Source organism: Caloenas nicobarica, chromosome 2 (assembly GCF_036013445.1).
Source record: "Caloenas nicobarica isolate bCalNic1 chromosome 2, bCalNic1.hap1, whole genome shotgun sequence".
In the NCBI taxonomy this organism is placed as follows: Eukaryota; Metazoa; Chordata; class Aves; order Columbiformes; family Columbidae; genus Caloenas; species Caloenas nicobarica.
Window position 1 is genome coordinate 131,949,357 of NC_088246.1, and position 15,774 is coordinate 131,965,130.

Genomic DNA, 15,774 nt, shown 5'->3' on the forward strand with positions numbered 1-15,774 from the left:
AGAAAAATGTATCAAGTACACCTTTACACATGTCTATACTGTGATTTAAATTAAAAGTCTTAAGCATTCATCTACATACTCCACTTTCAACCCAAATGGAATATCGCTGCCAGTATACAAACCCTAGGAAGGGCACGTCTAATCTAGTTAGCATAACTTTGCAAAAGGACAGCTGTCTTACAAAGGAGATTAAGTTCAGATGTTTAGAAACTTTAATAAGAGAAAGTTAGAAACCTTAAAGAGCTACTCATATTTCACTATAATTACTTTTTAGAGAGCATTAGACTAAACTCCAGTATTTTCTATGGTCATTTAATTCAAAGAAAGTTCTACCACACCTAAAGGATAAGGCATAGCCATCTACTAATTGGCATGTTTGTTTATTTGTCTCAGTTTGTGAAAAGGTCCTTATTTGTGTAAGCAGCAAAACAAACTTCAACTGAATGATTGCTATATGCAAAAGGACTGAAGGCAACTGCCTCTGCAGTGAACTTTACAGTTCTCAATAGCACACACGCAACATGCTATCTGAAAAAAAGTTACTAACTGAACTACATGTATTAAATACTGAAAAAAGTTTTACATTTTTTATTATAATTTATTTTATTTAACAATCTAAGAAGTTTGCAGCCATCAGAAGTTCCAGTGCAATTTCAGGTGCAATTGGGAATTCAGGAATCTCCGTAGAGCTGTTAGTATAGCGGACCTTGTAAGTGAAATACATGCATACTTTGGATAGGACATGGGATGGAATCTCTCTAAAATTCACCTCATTTGTTTCATTTTCTGCAAACTGTCCTGTAGAAAAACAAAACATCAGACCAAAAATCAATCTCAATTCACTGCAAAATGAAATGCTTTACCATACTAATAAAACACATTCTAAACAGACTTGCATAAATCCCATATTCCTGGGTATTAGATTCTTCAGTGTAAAGCAGGATGTGCCACATTCACAAGCCTCAATAACATTAAGATCCCCCGCATTACAAAATTTTTATTCTGGCTGCAGCCTATAAACAATATTATGAACAACTACACCAGAATTTTGTTGATGCTTGTTTGTTAACTATGAAGAAAGTTAATTTCATCCAAGCCAGATGCAGTACTAAAAGTTCCACCACGGAAGTAGCAACAAAAAAATACCAACTCTTGTTTTGTATAAAATTCACGTAATACCCTCAAGTTCTTATACCATGGGAAACTAGTAGTAATGACACTGTAAGATTGCTAACTGTGCAAAACCAGAGTCCAATTATATATTGGGTAGTCCACAGAGGTGGACACTTTCACTGGAAACAGGAACTAGTCAGGATCTGGAAAAGTTATATTTTATTCCAACTTTCACTCACTGCATGACACAAATTCAAACTGTCCAAGAGTGAAAACAAAGGACATGAAGGTACTAAATCTTTTGTACCTACCTGGTCCACTCAACATAGCTTTTATTGTTCCTGATGTTAATGCATGCTCTCTTTTTACAATGAACTCATGGCCATCGGAAGATATTAACTTCACATACATAGCATCCGGGCCCTCACACCCACCGTATGTTTTCTCTTCTCCATCTGTAATAGAAAACAGATCAACAGTTTCAGAACCCAATGACTGATTCACATCATTAAGAATGCAAACTGCAGGCTTTTCTATGACTATGTTTGCAGACAGCAGAACGACCCAATACAACAAAAAATAAGACAGAAGCATTTTGCGTATTTGAAGATAACCTCCCTGAAGTGCTCAGCAATTTGTTTTAAAGTAAGAATATTTCAAAAAGTAGGACTTATTTTATTAACATCTGTCACCAAATTCTGACATGATTTCTAAAATCTACATCTACACTTCAAGTGAAGTGTACTACTGTTTCTCTCCATAAGGTTATTGCCATGTTTATCACATTAGTACTTACTAAAAGTTAGCTAAATACATACCTAATATTTAAAGATACAGACTGCAAGGAAAAAAGAGCTTTTTGAAGGACAGTTAAGAGCAGACAGTATTTCCGTACTGAAGAAATGACATGAAATAGGATTCATCCTCCCCCACTGCCCAGCTTGACCCAGAACCATACAGCATTAGTGCACACCTGTGTTGTGACCTTCGGTGGAAAACAGGGAAAGTACAAAAGCAGTAAACCCAAGGAAATCTGGAAATTCTTCCCACAGCACTTTTGACTGCTTTTTCTGTTTCCCCTCTCCCTTTTGTCTCACTGTATACTTATTTCTCTATAAGCCCTTATCCCCCTTCCCTTTTTGTGCATTCATTTATTCTTTCCTAACACTGCTATCTTTCAAAATTGAAAAAAAAACCCCCACATTACTGTTACCACCACTGCACTGTTCACTTTGTGCAGTCTTAACATGTTCCCCATATCGCACCTGTTTTGTCTATTTGGGCAGCACATTCGCCAGGATGGAACCACTGACTACTTTGTACCTCCACAGTGCTTAGCACGATAAGACACCATAGCACTATTGAGACTGGCTCTGTTGTTGGTCTATACATTCCTGTAAGCTCTAAGTAATAAAGACTGCAGTAACTAAAAAAAAAAGTGTAAACAACCCCCAGCTCACTAAATACATAATTTCTATCCAATTCAACCTGGAAAGTGAATGCCTTGTTTCAAATACTGTATTTTCTGAGGCAGTCCAGAACTAATATAGAAAGTATTGCCAGAATTCCGTTAAAAATACTTGAATTTGATATTGCACGTAACATTTGATTCTCAGAACAGTATTAATCCTGACAAAGTAAAAAATGAAAGTCCTGGAAGTTCTTCCAGCTTGCAAAAATATAACAGAAGAGTTATGTACACTTTTCTAAAAGTAATACACTGCCAGTATTTAATGATCATATACAAAAGTACAGAAGATAAAACAGATATAGGCTATGAACTTCACATTTGATTGATGGTGTTGTTTCTCCTTCTGATAAAACAAAGAATATAAGTTACATTCATTATATAAGAATAAGTACCTTGCATTGCATATAGTGTTACAGCAAATATAACATTCCCCCAATCATTTAAGTTGCTTTGTGAATTTGAAGTTAAAATTGAATTACTATGTAGTTATTGCCAATTTTAGCACCTTTGTCACTGGTAATAGTTTACTAAAATACATTCATTAGAAGTATAGATAAAACCAGAATCTGTCCAATCATGTTTTATTTGCAGAAGGGCCATTTGCAGAAAGGCAGATAGTTTCAGACATTTAGTTGGGTCACACACACATATACACAGTTGTTTATCATAAAAAGTCAGCCCTTATTATGATCTCTTAGCCAGAATTCAAACAGCTGACCTTAGTTAAAAAACTAAAACAGAACATACTGAAATTTTCTTGTCCGCTATGTAAAAGTTTAGTGCTAGAAAGGCCTAACGGCATCTTATTTTAGCATGTACATTTTCAGCACTATCATATTAAGCAAGTGAAGTTTATTGTTAGATAGATGCGCTCTGAACAAGTCCTTTGACAAATGAACAGTCACTTCAGAAAATCTTCCTAAAACTCATTTGCAGGAAGTTCCATTAATTTTTGAGGCTACAAGAAAAGCAGTGACAATATCAACAGTTGAAGTCTTACAGTCTACTTTCCCTACCAACGTAACACAGAAAATGCTTCACATTATAGGAAATTAAAAAAAAAAGTCTAAGGTGATTAACTTACCCATTCTCTTCTTATTAAAAAAAAATTTCTTTTCAACTCTAGCTTTTGCAATAGGAGCGTCTGAAAAGACAAAAGTGGCAATATTTTCAGTCAGAAGTACAACTTCTTAAGTCAGCTTTAGTTATTAGCCTTTATATTATAATAAACACTTCAGAAAAGAAAGTGATGATACACAGTATGTTATGTTGATGAGCATTACATTTGAAACTCATCTTTGCTGTCCAGAGATCCCTACCATATTCAAGAATCTCTAAATTTTAGCTTCCTTCGTAAAAAAGTAGTTGCCCTTTTTAAAAGCCCTTGGCTATAAGCCAGAGTTATTTCAAGAGCCTTATGACTTTTATCACTATGGACACCATCTATGCAATTGCATTGGGGACGTAAATAAAGCAGGTTTTGACACACTGCAAAAGGCACTTAAAAGACAGAACAGCTTGTCTACAGAAAAAAAAAAAAAGAGTCAGAGAACAGTTCACTATGCTGTGAAAGTGTGAAGGAGAGTTTGTCCTGCCAGTCAGAGGGACCTCGACAAGCTGGAGAAAGGAGCCAACAGGAAACCTATGAATTTCAAAGGGAAACACAAACCTCTACACCTTGGGAAGAATTACCCCAAGCACCAGCACCAGCTGGGGGCTGACCAGCTGGAAAGCAGCTTTGCAGAAAGAGACCCAGGGATGCTGGTGGACACCAAGTTGTACATGAGCCAGAAACATCCCCTTGCAGCAAAGATGGCCAACAGCACCCTGGGCTGTGTGAGGAAGAATGTTGCCAGCAGGTTGAGGCAGGGGATCCCGTTCCTCCACTCAGCACTAGTGGGACACATCTGGAGTGTTGGGTCCAGCTCTGCACTCCCTAGCACGTGCGAGACTGAACCAAGTCCTGCAAAGGGCCACAAAGGTGACTGAGGGATTGGAGCATCTGTCATATGAGGAGAGGCTGAGAGAGCTGGGGTTGTTTAGGCTGGAGAAGGCTCAAGGATCAACCTAATCACTGTGTATTAAATACCTGGCCTCCAACCTGTCCTTCCTGGAAGACTCATACCTCCTGATACAGCCACCAATGTCACCTAGATAATCTACTTCAGACATTTAATAAGTATTCACATGATGAGTTAACCAGGAGCTTCCATAGCTTATACATTGACACGCAGTTTGCGCCATACATATTTTGCCATGTAAATGAATCCAAAGAGAGGAACAGAAGTACTTATTTGCAAAACAAATCCAGTATATTGAGATAAGACATATATTTCTTTACGCTGAACTGCATCTCTGCTGTGGAAAAGAAAACTTTGGAAGAGAAATTCTAACCGCCCACCTGCTGTCCTAAAATTCCTTTCATGTCAACAGCTACTCTCCAAACATTAACCCAGTACAAATCAATGATTTCTGTGCCCACAGGTTCAGGAAACCAGTGCCAGTGATTCTGGGTTGTTTCCCTGCTGATACCCAGGGTTGGTCAGAGGCAACAAAGAGACTGTTAAGAATTCAGATAATCCATGTTGTTGCTTTGGAAAGCAAAGAGCAACAGAGGCACGAACTGCAATCACTCAATACAGATAAGGACCCCAGAGTGAAAGGTGTGGAAAAACAGAACAAAACCGACCCCCTCATCCCCTCTCTCCCATATTTCTTGTAAAAGATTAACAAAAAACTAAACAAGTTGAGGAGGAAGCTGCAAGACTTGGAGGAAGTTTTACAGAGATCTCTGCATCTCTTCAGAAGATGCAGCTCCTCTCTATTGTTGACAGCCTCACTTCAACAGCAACATTGTTGCCAATTTGTTCATCTCCCTTATTTCATAACTATGAATATGAAATTGTCTGAATGTTTCCTCTAGCTTTCACAAGAAGGCACTTTGTTACTTACACTTCCAACTACACATACATAACCAATAGTCTTTAGTTGTCTGTGGAGAACTGAGCGAAATTCATCCTCCACTTACACTGTTGTTGTCTTTGAAAATTATCCTGACTTCACAGAAATATCTTATAAAACATTTCCAGACTGGTATAAGGAACATCTTCATCTGTAATCTTGCAGATGAAAAGTTCCTGAATATAAGACACATTCAAGAATGCCCTTTGAGAGTTAATTTGTGTACAATGTCACAGAGATACCTTAATATCGAGTGCTAAATGCCTTCACCATTTTCAATAATTTCAGGAAACCCATCCAAGGAAATTACATTCCAGTGCTGGAACAATTGTGCCATAAAACTGATGGGATCTTTCATCCTATTGCAACAGTTTTTTGTAAATGGAAATCAAGCATCTTAATGGAGAGTATCTGTTGCTCAGGAACTGAAGGGATACCTTACATTATTACTTCTACCTCAAAGAGGAGGATCGCTTGTGCTACCTCTTTCTCTAAACACAAACCCCTTCCCTACACTCCAAAATAGCAAAACTGTTTATGATATAACAATAACAATAATAACAATAATAACAATAACAATAATAAAAACACAAAGAAGAAGTAATACCGTTTCGTGAAGGTACTGGTGATGATAAAATGTGTCTTGGTTTCCAATACAAATAACGCCCTACATGCACGAATAAAAACAGGCTAGTTCGTGGGAATGCAAATATATTAACATCTTCCAAAGTAAAAGTCTAACTTGAAGAGGCTAATACACTGAAGGTGGGGAACAGAAAAATGTCTACACCAAAATATTAAAGCAGTCCCAAAAAACTGCAATAAGCATTTAAAAAAAATAAACCTGCTATCATATGATTAGAGAGGAAAAAAAATATACAGTAGTTGACACTTAAAGAAGAAAAAAAAATTATCAGGCTCAGTGGTCTGAATTAAATTGTATTAAAAAGGAAAGTAGGATAAAAGCACAGTAGTTTTAGCAGATTTAGTATACGCTGGACTAATCCAATATCTAAAAAATGAATCAGTCATTTCCTTGAAAAAAGGAAACTCAAACAAGATGCAATCTGGACTCAGCAAATCATCTGAGGTTAAATGAATGTGGTACGAGGGTAATCTTAAAATGAGAAGAACCTTTTATAAGAATACAGTACAATGTTGCAAACATGGAACAACTGGACTAGAAAAGAACTACTAGTTCCAAAAATTATCTCAAACTTTTTTTTTTTTTTAAACAATGCTGCCAGAAAATAATAGGTATATTTTGATGAGACAGAAGTGGAAAGCACTGCAACAAAAGGGGAACAGAGTATCACACACAAATGACTGGTCTTGAAAAATGGCATACTAGAGGCCACATGAAATGAAATCATATGAAGTGCAAGACTCCTGCACGTAGGGACGAATACAAGCTTCTTTCATGAAGTCAGGGCTTGTTATTTGGGAGTAGAGTCATTCTGTGGTCAACTATAAGCTGATGCAGCTCTGTAGGGGAGAGGGAAAAATGCGGGGTGGGGGGGGTAGAGAAGGCAAAGACACATCAAGGATTTCTTTGCAATAGAGATAGGGAAATATGAATACTGATGCATATGAGCAAGAACTTGTCTGGAATACGACACACGATTCTGAATTCCTGTTTTCAAGAACAAGTTGTAATTACAAGTTCTAATTACAAGAACTACAGAAAGGCGCTACTGATACGACCAAAGAGCCTGTTGTATAAAAGAATTATTAGTCTTCCTTACTCAGCTTAGCAAAATAAAACCAGAATGAAGGTCAATATAACAATTCATTAAAAGGATAAACATCAAAGAGACAGAAGTATGCCAACACTGTTCTTCAGTTTAAGTCCAACAAAGGAACTTGAACTAAAAAAAAAAAAAAAATTTACACCACTATTCCAGAATTCAGTTGTGGTTCCAATATAGAACAAACCTAACATTCTATTGCCAAAAGTAAAAGATGCAGAAAGCCTACCTGCTTTTATGAAAAAGACATCATACATTCCATTATATGATGTACTCGACATGTAAAAAAGGGATAGGGTTTGGTTTCACTCAGTTTCTATTCTGATGTAACAATGTATCATTTCCAAAACAAAAAAAATCTAAAAAGATAACAAATACTACTAGAAGTATAGATTTACTCCTGACAAAATAAGGACAGCAGAGAGCACAGAAAAATCACAGAGTCAATAAGGAGGATAGAAGGAAAGAAAACCAAGAAACCTGGGAACCTAAAAGTGTAATAATATCCTGTTAGCAACTATGGGTTGCTCTTCTGCATCAAGAAGCGTTCAGTATGTTATGATACTTCATGAAGATTAGAACATACTGCAGTTCAAAATTACTTTGTGAAAAGCATCTCCTTCCCAACAACTACACTGAAGTTATCTGAGACATTATCAACATGATCTTGTGCAAGCCACAGCCTATTTTTTTCAGTCAGCTATCTTATTGGTTTGTAAGTTTACAGAAAAGTGGGAACAGCAGAAGTAACACACTGAAAAATTGGCATAGAAAACATGCAATATTTGATTTATATATTTTTGATGGAAATATTGATTTGCTATTTAAGTCCCTCCCAAACCAGAAAAAAAATGCACATAGAAATTAGACAAAGGATGTACAAGTCCCTGCCACACACAAGTTCTCTCTTGTGCGTGTAGTAAAAGGTAAATTTTCTGCACAATTTTTTTTTTGACAACTGCATGCCCTTAAGTGTTAAATAATAGGCTAGAGACAGGAAAGTCAAGTGATCTCATATGTTCTCTTGCCAGAAATTCTTTTCTTATGGTGTACTTTCCAATACACATGTAACTATATTTTCCTTCTCTATAATGAAAACAATATAAACAAAAACATTTGGCAAGACATGAAAAAAGAGACTTGGTGAGACTTCCGAACTACCTATATTCCTATTACTTTTACACATTTTATAGCTGCCTCTGTCTGACTTCACCAAGACTACACCAATGCAGCAGTAGGGAAGAGAACAATCCAAGTTTTCTGAACACTCAGACATTTGCCTTTTTTATTATATATTTCTGACCTGACTATTTCAGACTCCTGCAAAGAACCACTAATTTTTGTAGAAGTACATTCAGGATTCTATTTCCCCTTCAAGAAACTTACGTGGCATTACCACTCAGGCAGCTCAGCTCCCTGCCTTTAATCTCAAAAAAGCACATATATTATTGTTCTCCTACCTTACCTCCTCGGAAAAAAAAAAAAAAAAAAAAAAAAAGTTGAGCAAAACCTGCATATGTTAAGAGAAAGGTTACATAAAAAGGATATGCCACTTTTAAATCAATGAGGGAGAATACAATACAACTAAAATCAGCATACTCAGCACAGAAACTCCGCAACCAGTGTAAAAAGGGAGCTCTTGCTGCAGAAAACAAAATTTTTCTTAGATATTAGAGAACTAAAAATTTGCACAAGTTGCTAGAATAATTACATCTACAAGGTAGAATATAGCAAAGTATCATAAACTATGGTAATTACCCACACAAGTAAAGTGTTCTCATTAGCATACTTAAAGATCCTTACAACTCTAAGAAAAAAATATAGTATAGTCTAAGAAAAAGATATAGTATAGTGGGTTTAGTTTGATATCTTTTCTGCTTCTCTTGACCATCTAATGCAAGCAAAACAATGAAGAGTGTCCACGACCCTCCCATCTCATTCCCAAAGCTGCACGCTCATCTCCCAAGCTTCCCAGACTTTCCAGAATCTAATTTCCTTTTATATCTTGTATGTTGATGAAAATGGAACAGACTTGGAGGGAATACATTAATTGAACTCAACACATACAACCCCTGCATGGATTCCAAAACTCCATTGCTTTATTCTGGTTAACACAAGAAAATTAAATCTATGCAAACATTTCAAGCACTCAGATTCTTTGATCCCATAGAAAACTCTTTAAAAACTCAGATTCTGGTCCAAGGAAATGCAAATGGCTTCCAACTCATTTCCTGCACAACACACATAGCATTCGTGTGCTTCAGCTGGCATCACTTCTGTATTCAATGCTATCAATTTCTGGAAAACGTGGAGCAAATAACACAAATGCCTTCACAATCCCTAGGTTACTTTAGAAGCCAAATATGACATTTTCTGGGTATCATTTGTATATTAGTCAGAGTTCATCAGTAAACAAAGGCTGTTCTGTGTTAAATCAGTAGCCTTCTACTGTGTAATCCTAAATTCTAGCCCTATTCTTAATCCTATACGCTAACTTTAAAAATACCCCTCTTTAGTTTAGTATTCATTGTTCAGTACACATCAAAAAATAATTATGGTAAAGAAGTGTTGAAGCATATTTAGAAAAACATGAGGGAAAACCAGAATGGCATGATTTCCAGATAAGCTGATTCGCTATTCCATACTCACAGGCACTAAAATTCAAATGTTGCAGGGCACACTCAAGTGTGACAGGAAAGTATACTACAGGTGAATGCGAGTTAAGGTAAACAGTAGATGAGGTAGGATACCGTGCATGGTGTATCAAAGAGCTCATGTAGGGTGTTCTTCTATCTAAGGAAACTTTCCTTTTCAGTAATTACCAAGAAAGTTTTGTGGTTTTTTTGTTTTTGTTTTTTTTTTTTTTTAAATAAAGGGGCAGAGGGATGCTACTTTTTTCTTCCTAACATAAAAAAGCCCTGCATACCTCTTGCCATTAGGGGAAAAAATGCTAGCATATTGCAAAATCTCATAGGTCATGGATTTCTGCCCTTCCGCTATAAGCCTTCATTGAAAACTACTGTTATGCAAACTACCCCATAATGAAGATAAAGTCCAAACCTTTCTATGTGCAAGAGAACTTGTCAAAATACATCTACATTCCTTAATTTTAATCTGACAAAATCCATGCTTTATGGCAGAACTTTAGGTTTTCTTGTAACATACACTCAGTACTGCAAAAACACAATAAAACATCTGAAGCTAAGTATACTTCCGAAAGATATTCATTTATCCCCACACAAGGCATAAGGGACAGAAGCATAAACAGCAAAAGAAATATAAGGCTGGGAGATAGAAGGCAGTACCTCAGAGAATCAACTTGATCTCCTCACTGTACCAACATTAAGTCTTCACAGTAAGACTACATGAAGCTACCTAAATTTGTTCATCACCCATTCTACTACAAAAAAAGAGATCTCAAATGATTTTTCTGTGTTACAACAACAACAAAATGCTGAAGTGTTGAAAGTTTCTACAGATTATCTTAAAGCTGCCAATGTTAGTGAGAGATGTTAGCAAAAATTTTATTTGCCTAACTTAAGCACATTTAAACAGACCGATCTCAAGGTATAAAGTGTGCCCTATGTGTGCAAAGATGGCAGCCAAGGTATTATAGGTGAACCAATTAACATGTATTCACCTCCTAAGTAACACATCAGTTAATAAATGTTATTTCTCTCAGAACAATATTTTCCATCCTGTGTATGTACCAAAAGTAGCACATTGGAGCACAGAAGGGATTATTCAGAAATAAGGGCACAAAGTGGTTCTTACCCTAAAGGTCTCTTACTTGACTTTTTATCTGCTTTTTCTGGCTTGCTTCCAAACTGAACTCTTGCAAGTGATCTTCAGCAAACCCAGGTAAACAAATAGCTTATGACTATCTAAGCCTTCCTACCAGGCCAGGGTTAACTCATAATCTACAGTAGTAAACACTTTTAATGAAGTTCCTTCACATAGTATTACATGTTGTAAGATTAAACTGGCCCTCAAAGTTAGGTGCTAGCATAATCACTTTTCATTTTCACACACATATCTGAAGCCATCAATAACAGTGCTAAAGTTCCCTTACATTAAAAAAGGATCTCCCTCTGAGGAACACATGGTTCTCAAAAGCTTATTTCTCTTACTACTTTTAAGTGTACCACCCTTTGCCGTCAACCTTGTTTTGCTTACATTCGTCTACCATGACAGCTGACGCACTTTAACCAGCACTTTTCACCTCGGTATAACAACCCCTGGGGGTGCATCCCAAATTCTTTCAGCCTGAGTTTAACCCCCCTCTTTAGGGCCTGGCGTGGGAACAGGGTGGACGTCATTCATGGCGGAAAAAGTTTAACAGCGATATCTAATTAAAACCCCGTTCCGTAAAGCTCCTTTCCCGCCGGCGCCGGGATTTCAAGGAGACGCTTCGCTCCCGCACGCAGGGGGAGAAACGGCCTTTTCGCCACCGTCCCGCCGGGAGAACCTCCACCTGGCACCGCATCCCTCCGCACTCACCCGATGGTTCCCCGACCTGCCCCGGCCCCTCCAAGCCTCCTCGCACCGCAGCCCGGCTCCCGGCCAGGCCCCCCCGCCTCCAGGAGCGGGGCGAGCGCGGCGCGGAGGGCGAGGCCGCTCCCCTCCGAAACGCAGTCCCCGGGGGCTCCCATGTCCCCATTTTCCGCCAGCCTCGCCCCACCCCGGACGGCGGCGGGGCCTGCCCGCGGGCAGGGGAACCGGCCCCCGCGGCCACTCACCCGTCAGCGCCGCTCCCGCCGCTCCCTCCGCCCCGCTCGCAGGGCCCCCGCCGCGTCGGGCCAGCTGCCTCACAACTACTTCCGGCTAGGTCAGAGGGCACTTCCGGCCCCCCGAGACGAGCGCCCCCCTCTGCCCTGCCCCTGGTAGACGTGCCGCTCCCGGCTCCCGGCATGCCGTGCGCCGGAAGCGGTGCATGCTGGGGCGCGTAGTTCTCGGTGGGGCTGCCGCTCCGCCATGTTAGCGGCGGCGTGGGGGAGATGGTGAAACGGGGCTGCCCGGGGGGCGTTTCCCGCCCCGGGGCTGGCGGAGCCAAGCTGTCCGGGGGCGCGTCTTCCTGGGCGGCGCCCGGGGCGGACCAAAGCCGGGACTCGCCGTACAGTGCTTATAACAGTGCGGGCGGACTCTTCCGGTGTCTCCCCTGTCCGACCGTCCCCACAACAGTGATGCCGGTGGCGTTTCTGGGGCTCTGACTGAGAAACCCCCATCTCCCGCGGGGCCGGGGGCTGTACCGCCGGGCGGAGGCCGCTGGCGGCAGCCGGACGGGGGCGCGGGGGAGGCGGGCGGACCCTTTCTGCCGGCGGAACCAAAGCGCGGGGCTGCAGGGCGGCGGGGCGGCCAACGGGTGGCACCGCCCCGGGCTCTCCCTGCACCGGGCGCTGCCGCCGCGGCCCGACAGACATGCTGCTCCTGCTGCTCCGGGCCGCCCGCTGCCGCCGCGCCGGCCCCTCGGCCTCCGCCGCCTGGCTGCGGGGCGCCGCGCACCGCGGGCCGCCGGCCGCCCGCTGCCCCCGGCCCGCCCTGCCCGCCCTGCCCGCCGCGGGGGCACAGCAGGTCGTGCGGCGGGTGGCGGGGAGGGGACGCGGCCCCGCTCGCCGGGAGGAGCGGGCCGGGGGGAGGGCGACAGCCCTGGGGCCTGCGGGTTTTTCCTTAAGAAAAATGCGGCTCTGAGGAGGGAACTGGGATTTAAGGGATTGGAGCATCTCCCTTATGAGGAAAGCCTGAGGGAGCTGGGGCTCTTTAGCTTGGAGAAGAGGAGAATGAGGGGGTGACCTCATTAATGTTTGTAAATATATAAAGGGTGAGTGTCACGAGGATGGAGCCAGGCTCTTCTCGGTGACAACTGATGATAGGACAAGGGGCAATGGGTACAAACTGGAGCACAGGAGGTTCCACTTAAGTATGAGAAGAAACTTCTTCTCAGTGAGGGTGGCAGACACTGGAACAGGCTGCCCAGGGAGGTTGTGGAGTCTCCTTCTCTGGAGACATTCAAAACCCGCCTGGACACCTTCCTGCGTAACCTCATCTGGGTGTTCCTGCTCTGGCAGGGGGATTGGACTAGATGATCTTTTGAGGTGCCTTCCAATCCCTAACATTCTGTGATTCCCCTCAGGGTGTGTCTGGGATCGAGCGAGGGGGCTGCAAATGTCTCCCTGCAAAGCCGGGTGTAAAAAGGATTGCAGGCTTAATGCTTGTCACTGAGTTTCCACATATTTAACACTAACTTGGGATATCTTAATAGAAGATTATTAAAACAGTCAAGCAATATGTTAGTTGATCTTTGTGGTGCACTTTGTAGTGTAACATCACTCACTAGTGTAAGACTCTGGGAATAGCTTCAGGGCAAGGAGAAAGTTCATGTGTATGTATATATTGTATATATGAAAGTGTGGATTGGTACTCATGTTGCTTGGCCATATACTGCATTCTTCTTTCAGGTTACGTCTTTTCAAGGAGTGGCTATTCGCAGCCTCTGCACATCTTCCCCTCATGACCATCCAGAACACGGAAGATTAGTTTATAAAGGAAATTTGGCAAAGGCGGTGTTAGGTATGTGACTTGAAGTGATTTGTATTGATTTTTTTTTTTAACAGTGTTTAATAGCTTTAAAATGCAAGATTATAAGAGCGGTTGTTCTTCTTTCCAACTCTCCTCAAACCTGGATCCACTGTAAAGCAAAAAAATGTGGTGGTGCTTGGTTTCTGCTTCTATGCATAGGACTGCGGGGAGTTCTGTAGGTACAGGGCATGTCTGTAACCCCTCAGCCTCCTTATGTTTCTCTTGCAGCCTTTAGGGTGCGTTACCCAACTCAATAGAAAACAAAGTCTAGCTGTAACTGCTATTTACATTCTGTGTGCTTTCAAACATCACTGAAATGTTTCTGAAGTAGACAGATATTATGATGAAATGCACTGTCTGTAACGAGACTGTCAATCTTTCATTGACCAGTTAATGTTACAAAGACCTGATGAAAAGTCATCCATTGAATATTTTCTGATAAACATTTTTGAAACCTGTCTTCAAGAGGGACGTGTCTTAACGTACTTAATTATCACAGCATCTTAGACTACTGGTTCTCATGGTGGCTTAAGGACTGTGGCTGATCCACAACACCTGTTGTCTTTCAAGCTGCGCGAAGGATGGCTGAGGAATACTTGTTAATAATGAATAAGCTAGGTTTTCCAGGTGATGTATGGTGGGGGACCAGGCAAGCTTCTTGGTAATGCACACTGAATGTCAACATTAGTTGTTGATGAAGAGAAAAATTCCCAGTCTTATCTGTGATGATCACCATTTTGCGTGTCCATTGCTGGAGTCCAGTTTGTTTTGAAATAATTTCCTGTCTGTGAAGTGAAAACTTCATAGATATGCATAAAAGCTAATAGCTGACCTCATCATAGACATAGAGGCAGGTACCAGCTTTGATAAACCCAATGTGAACATATAAACAAACCAGAACAGTGGCAACAAGACAAGGTCGAACTTTGGGTGGTTTCTTTGCGAGCTTAAAAAGCAGAAAGGAAGTGTTTTTTCAGTAACTTCAGCTGTTCAAGTAATGCCATCAATACATAGTAGCAGAACATATGTAATTAGAGAGAAAATTTTACTTGTATTAACCTTTGTGTTCTTTTTGTTTTGTTTTATGTAGGTGTGAAGTTTTTCTCTTACTCCACCAGCATATTCAACCTGTTCATGATGCCCTACATCATGCTCAAAACTGGTATTGGATTTGAAAGTCTGCTTATACAAGCTGCCTTTTATGGGTTGATCGGGTTTTTTACATTTGTGACACCTGTTACTTTGCATATCCTTACAAAAGGCTATGTGATTCGACTCTATTATAAAGATGAAATGGACACATATACAGCCATTACATACAATGCGATCTTGGCAGAAAAAGCAACTGTGTTCCATCAGAAAGATGTAAAGATTCCAGACATCACCAAGATGTTTACAACATTTTACGCCAAAACAAAATCAATGCTTGTTAATCCAGCACTTTTCCAAAATCCTGAGGATTATCACCATCTCATGGGCTATGATAAATCCCTTTATTTTAACTTTGAGAACTTAGAGGAGGAAAAGGAAGCTGGTGAAAGGAAATAATTTGAACATCATGAATGTCACTGTCATTGTTCATGGTGCAGTGCTATATATATGAATGAATGTAAAGTTCTATTATGCTTTCTTCGTTACCAGAGTTACTAGAGTTCCACAAATGCATCTTGGAATGTGTTAAAAAAATAAAAACAACCTTTTTTTAAAAAACTTGTAAACAATGTGAAGGTTTCTTCAGAGTTAATGACACAAGACATAGTAAAAAAAAAACCAACCATGCTTAGCTCTGTCCTGTGCTTGTTTGTTCTTGGCTTGGTTTTTCTTTTTTTTTTTTCTTTTTTTCTTTTTCTTGGGTGAGAGAAAATGGCCTCAAGTTGTGCCAAGGAAGGTTCAAATTGGATATTA

General features: G+C 40.5%; 2 protein-coding genes across 2 annotated transcripts; one reads left to right on the plus strand and one right to left on the minus strand.

The window, feature by feature from the left end:
• Positions 1-364: 364 nt before the first annotated feature.
• On the minus strand, positions 365-12,115 carry ELOC (elongin C). Its single transcript, XM_065628617.1, has 4 exons — positions 12,033-12,115; positions 3,669-3,728; positions 1,425-1,568; positions 365-798 (listed from the first exon to the last, which is right to left on the minus strand). Exons 2-4 carry the CDS (start codon positions 3,670-3,672, stop codon positions 608-610), a joined length of 339 nt encoding a protein of 112 aa, XP_065484689.1. The 5' UTR covers positions 3,673-3,728; positions 12,033-12,115; the 3' UTR covers positions 365-607.
• Positions 12,116-12,711: 596 nt separating this feature from the next.
• TMEM70 (transmembrane protein 70) lies at positions 12,712-15,668 on the plus strand. The gene is made up of 3 exons (XM_065627948.1): positions 12,712-12,864; positions 13,749-13,860; positions 14,960-15,668. The coding sequence occupies exons 1-3, from the start codon at positions 12,712-12,714 to the stop codon at positions 15,415-15,417; spliced, it is 723 nt and encodes a 240-aa protein (XP_065484020.1). The 3' UTR covers positions 15,418-15,668.
• Positions 15,669-15,774: the final 106 nt, after the last annotated feature.

Bases quoted from the DNA above. Each gene is read 5' to 3' on its own strand.
- ELOC (XM_065628617.1), bottom strand. The intron at 799-1,424 runs GTAGGTACAAAA...GTTTTTCTACAG, and splicing joins AGCTATGTTGAGTGGACCAG to GACAGTTTGCAGAAAATGAA.
- TMEM70 (XM_065627948.1), top strand. From the start codon at position 12,712: ATGCTGCTCCTGCTGCTCCGGGCCGCCCGCTGCCGCCGCGCCGGCCCC. The intron at 12,865-13,748 runs GTCGTGCGGCGG...TTCTTCTTTCAG, and splicing joins CCGCCGCGGGGGCACAGCAG to GTTACGTCTTTTCAAGGAGT. The intron at 13,861-14,959 runs GTATGTGACTTG...TGTTTTATGTAG, and splicing joins TTTGGCAAAGGCGGTGTTAG to GTGTGAAGTTTTTCTCTTAC.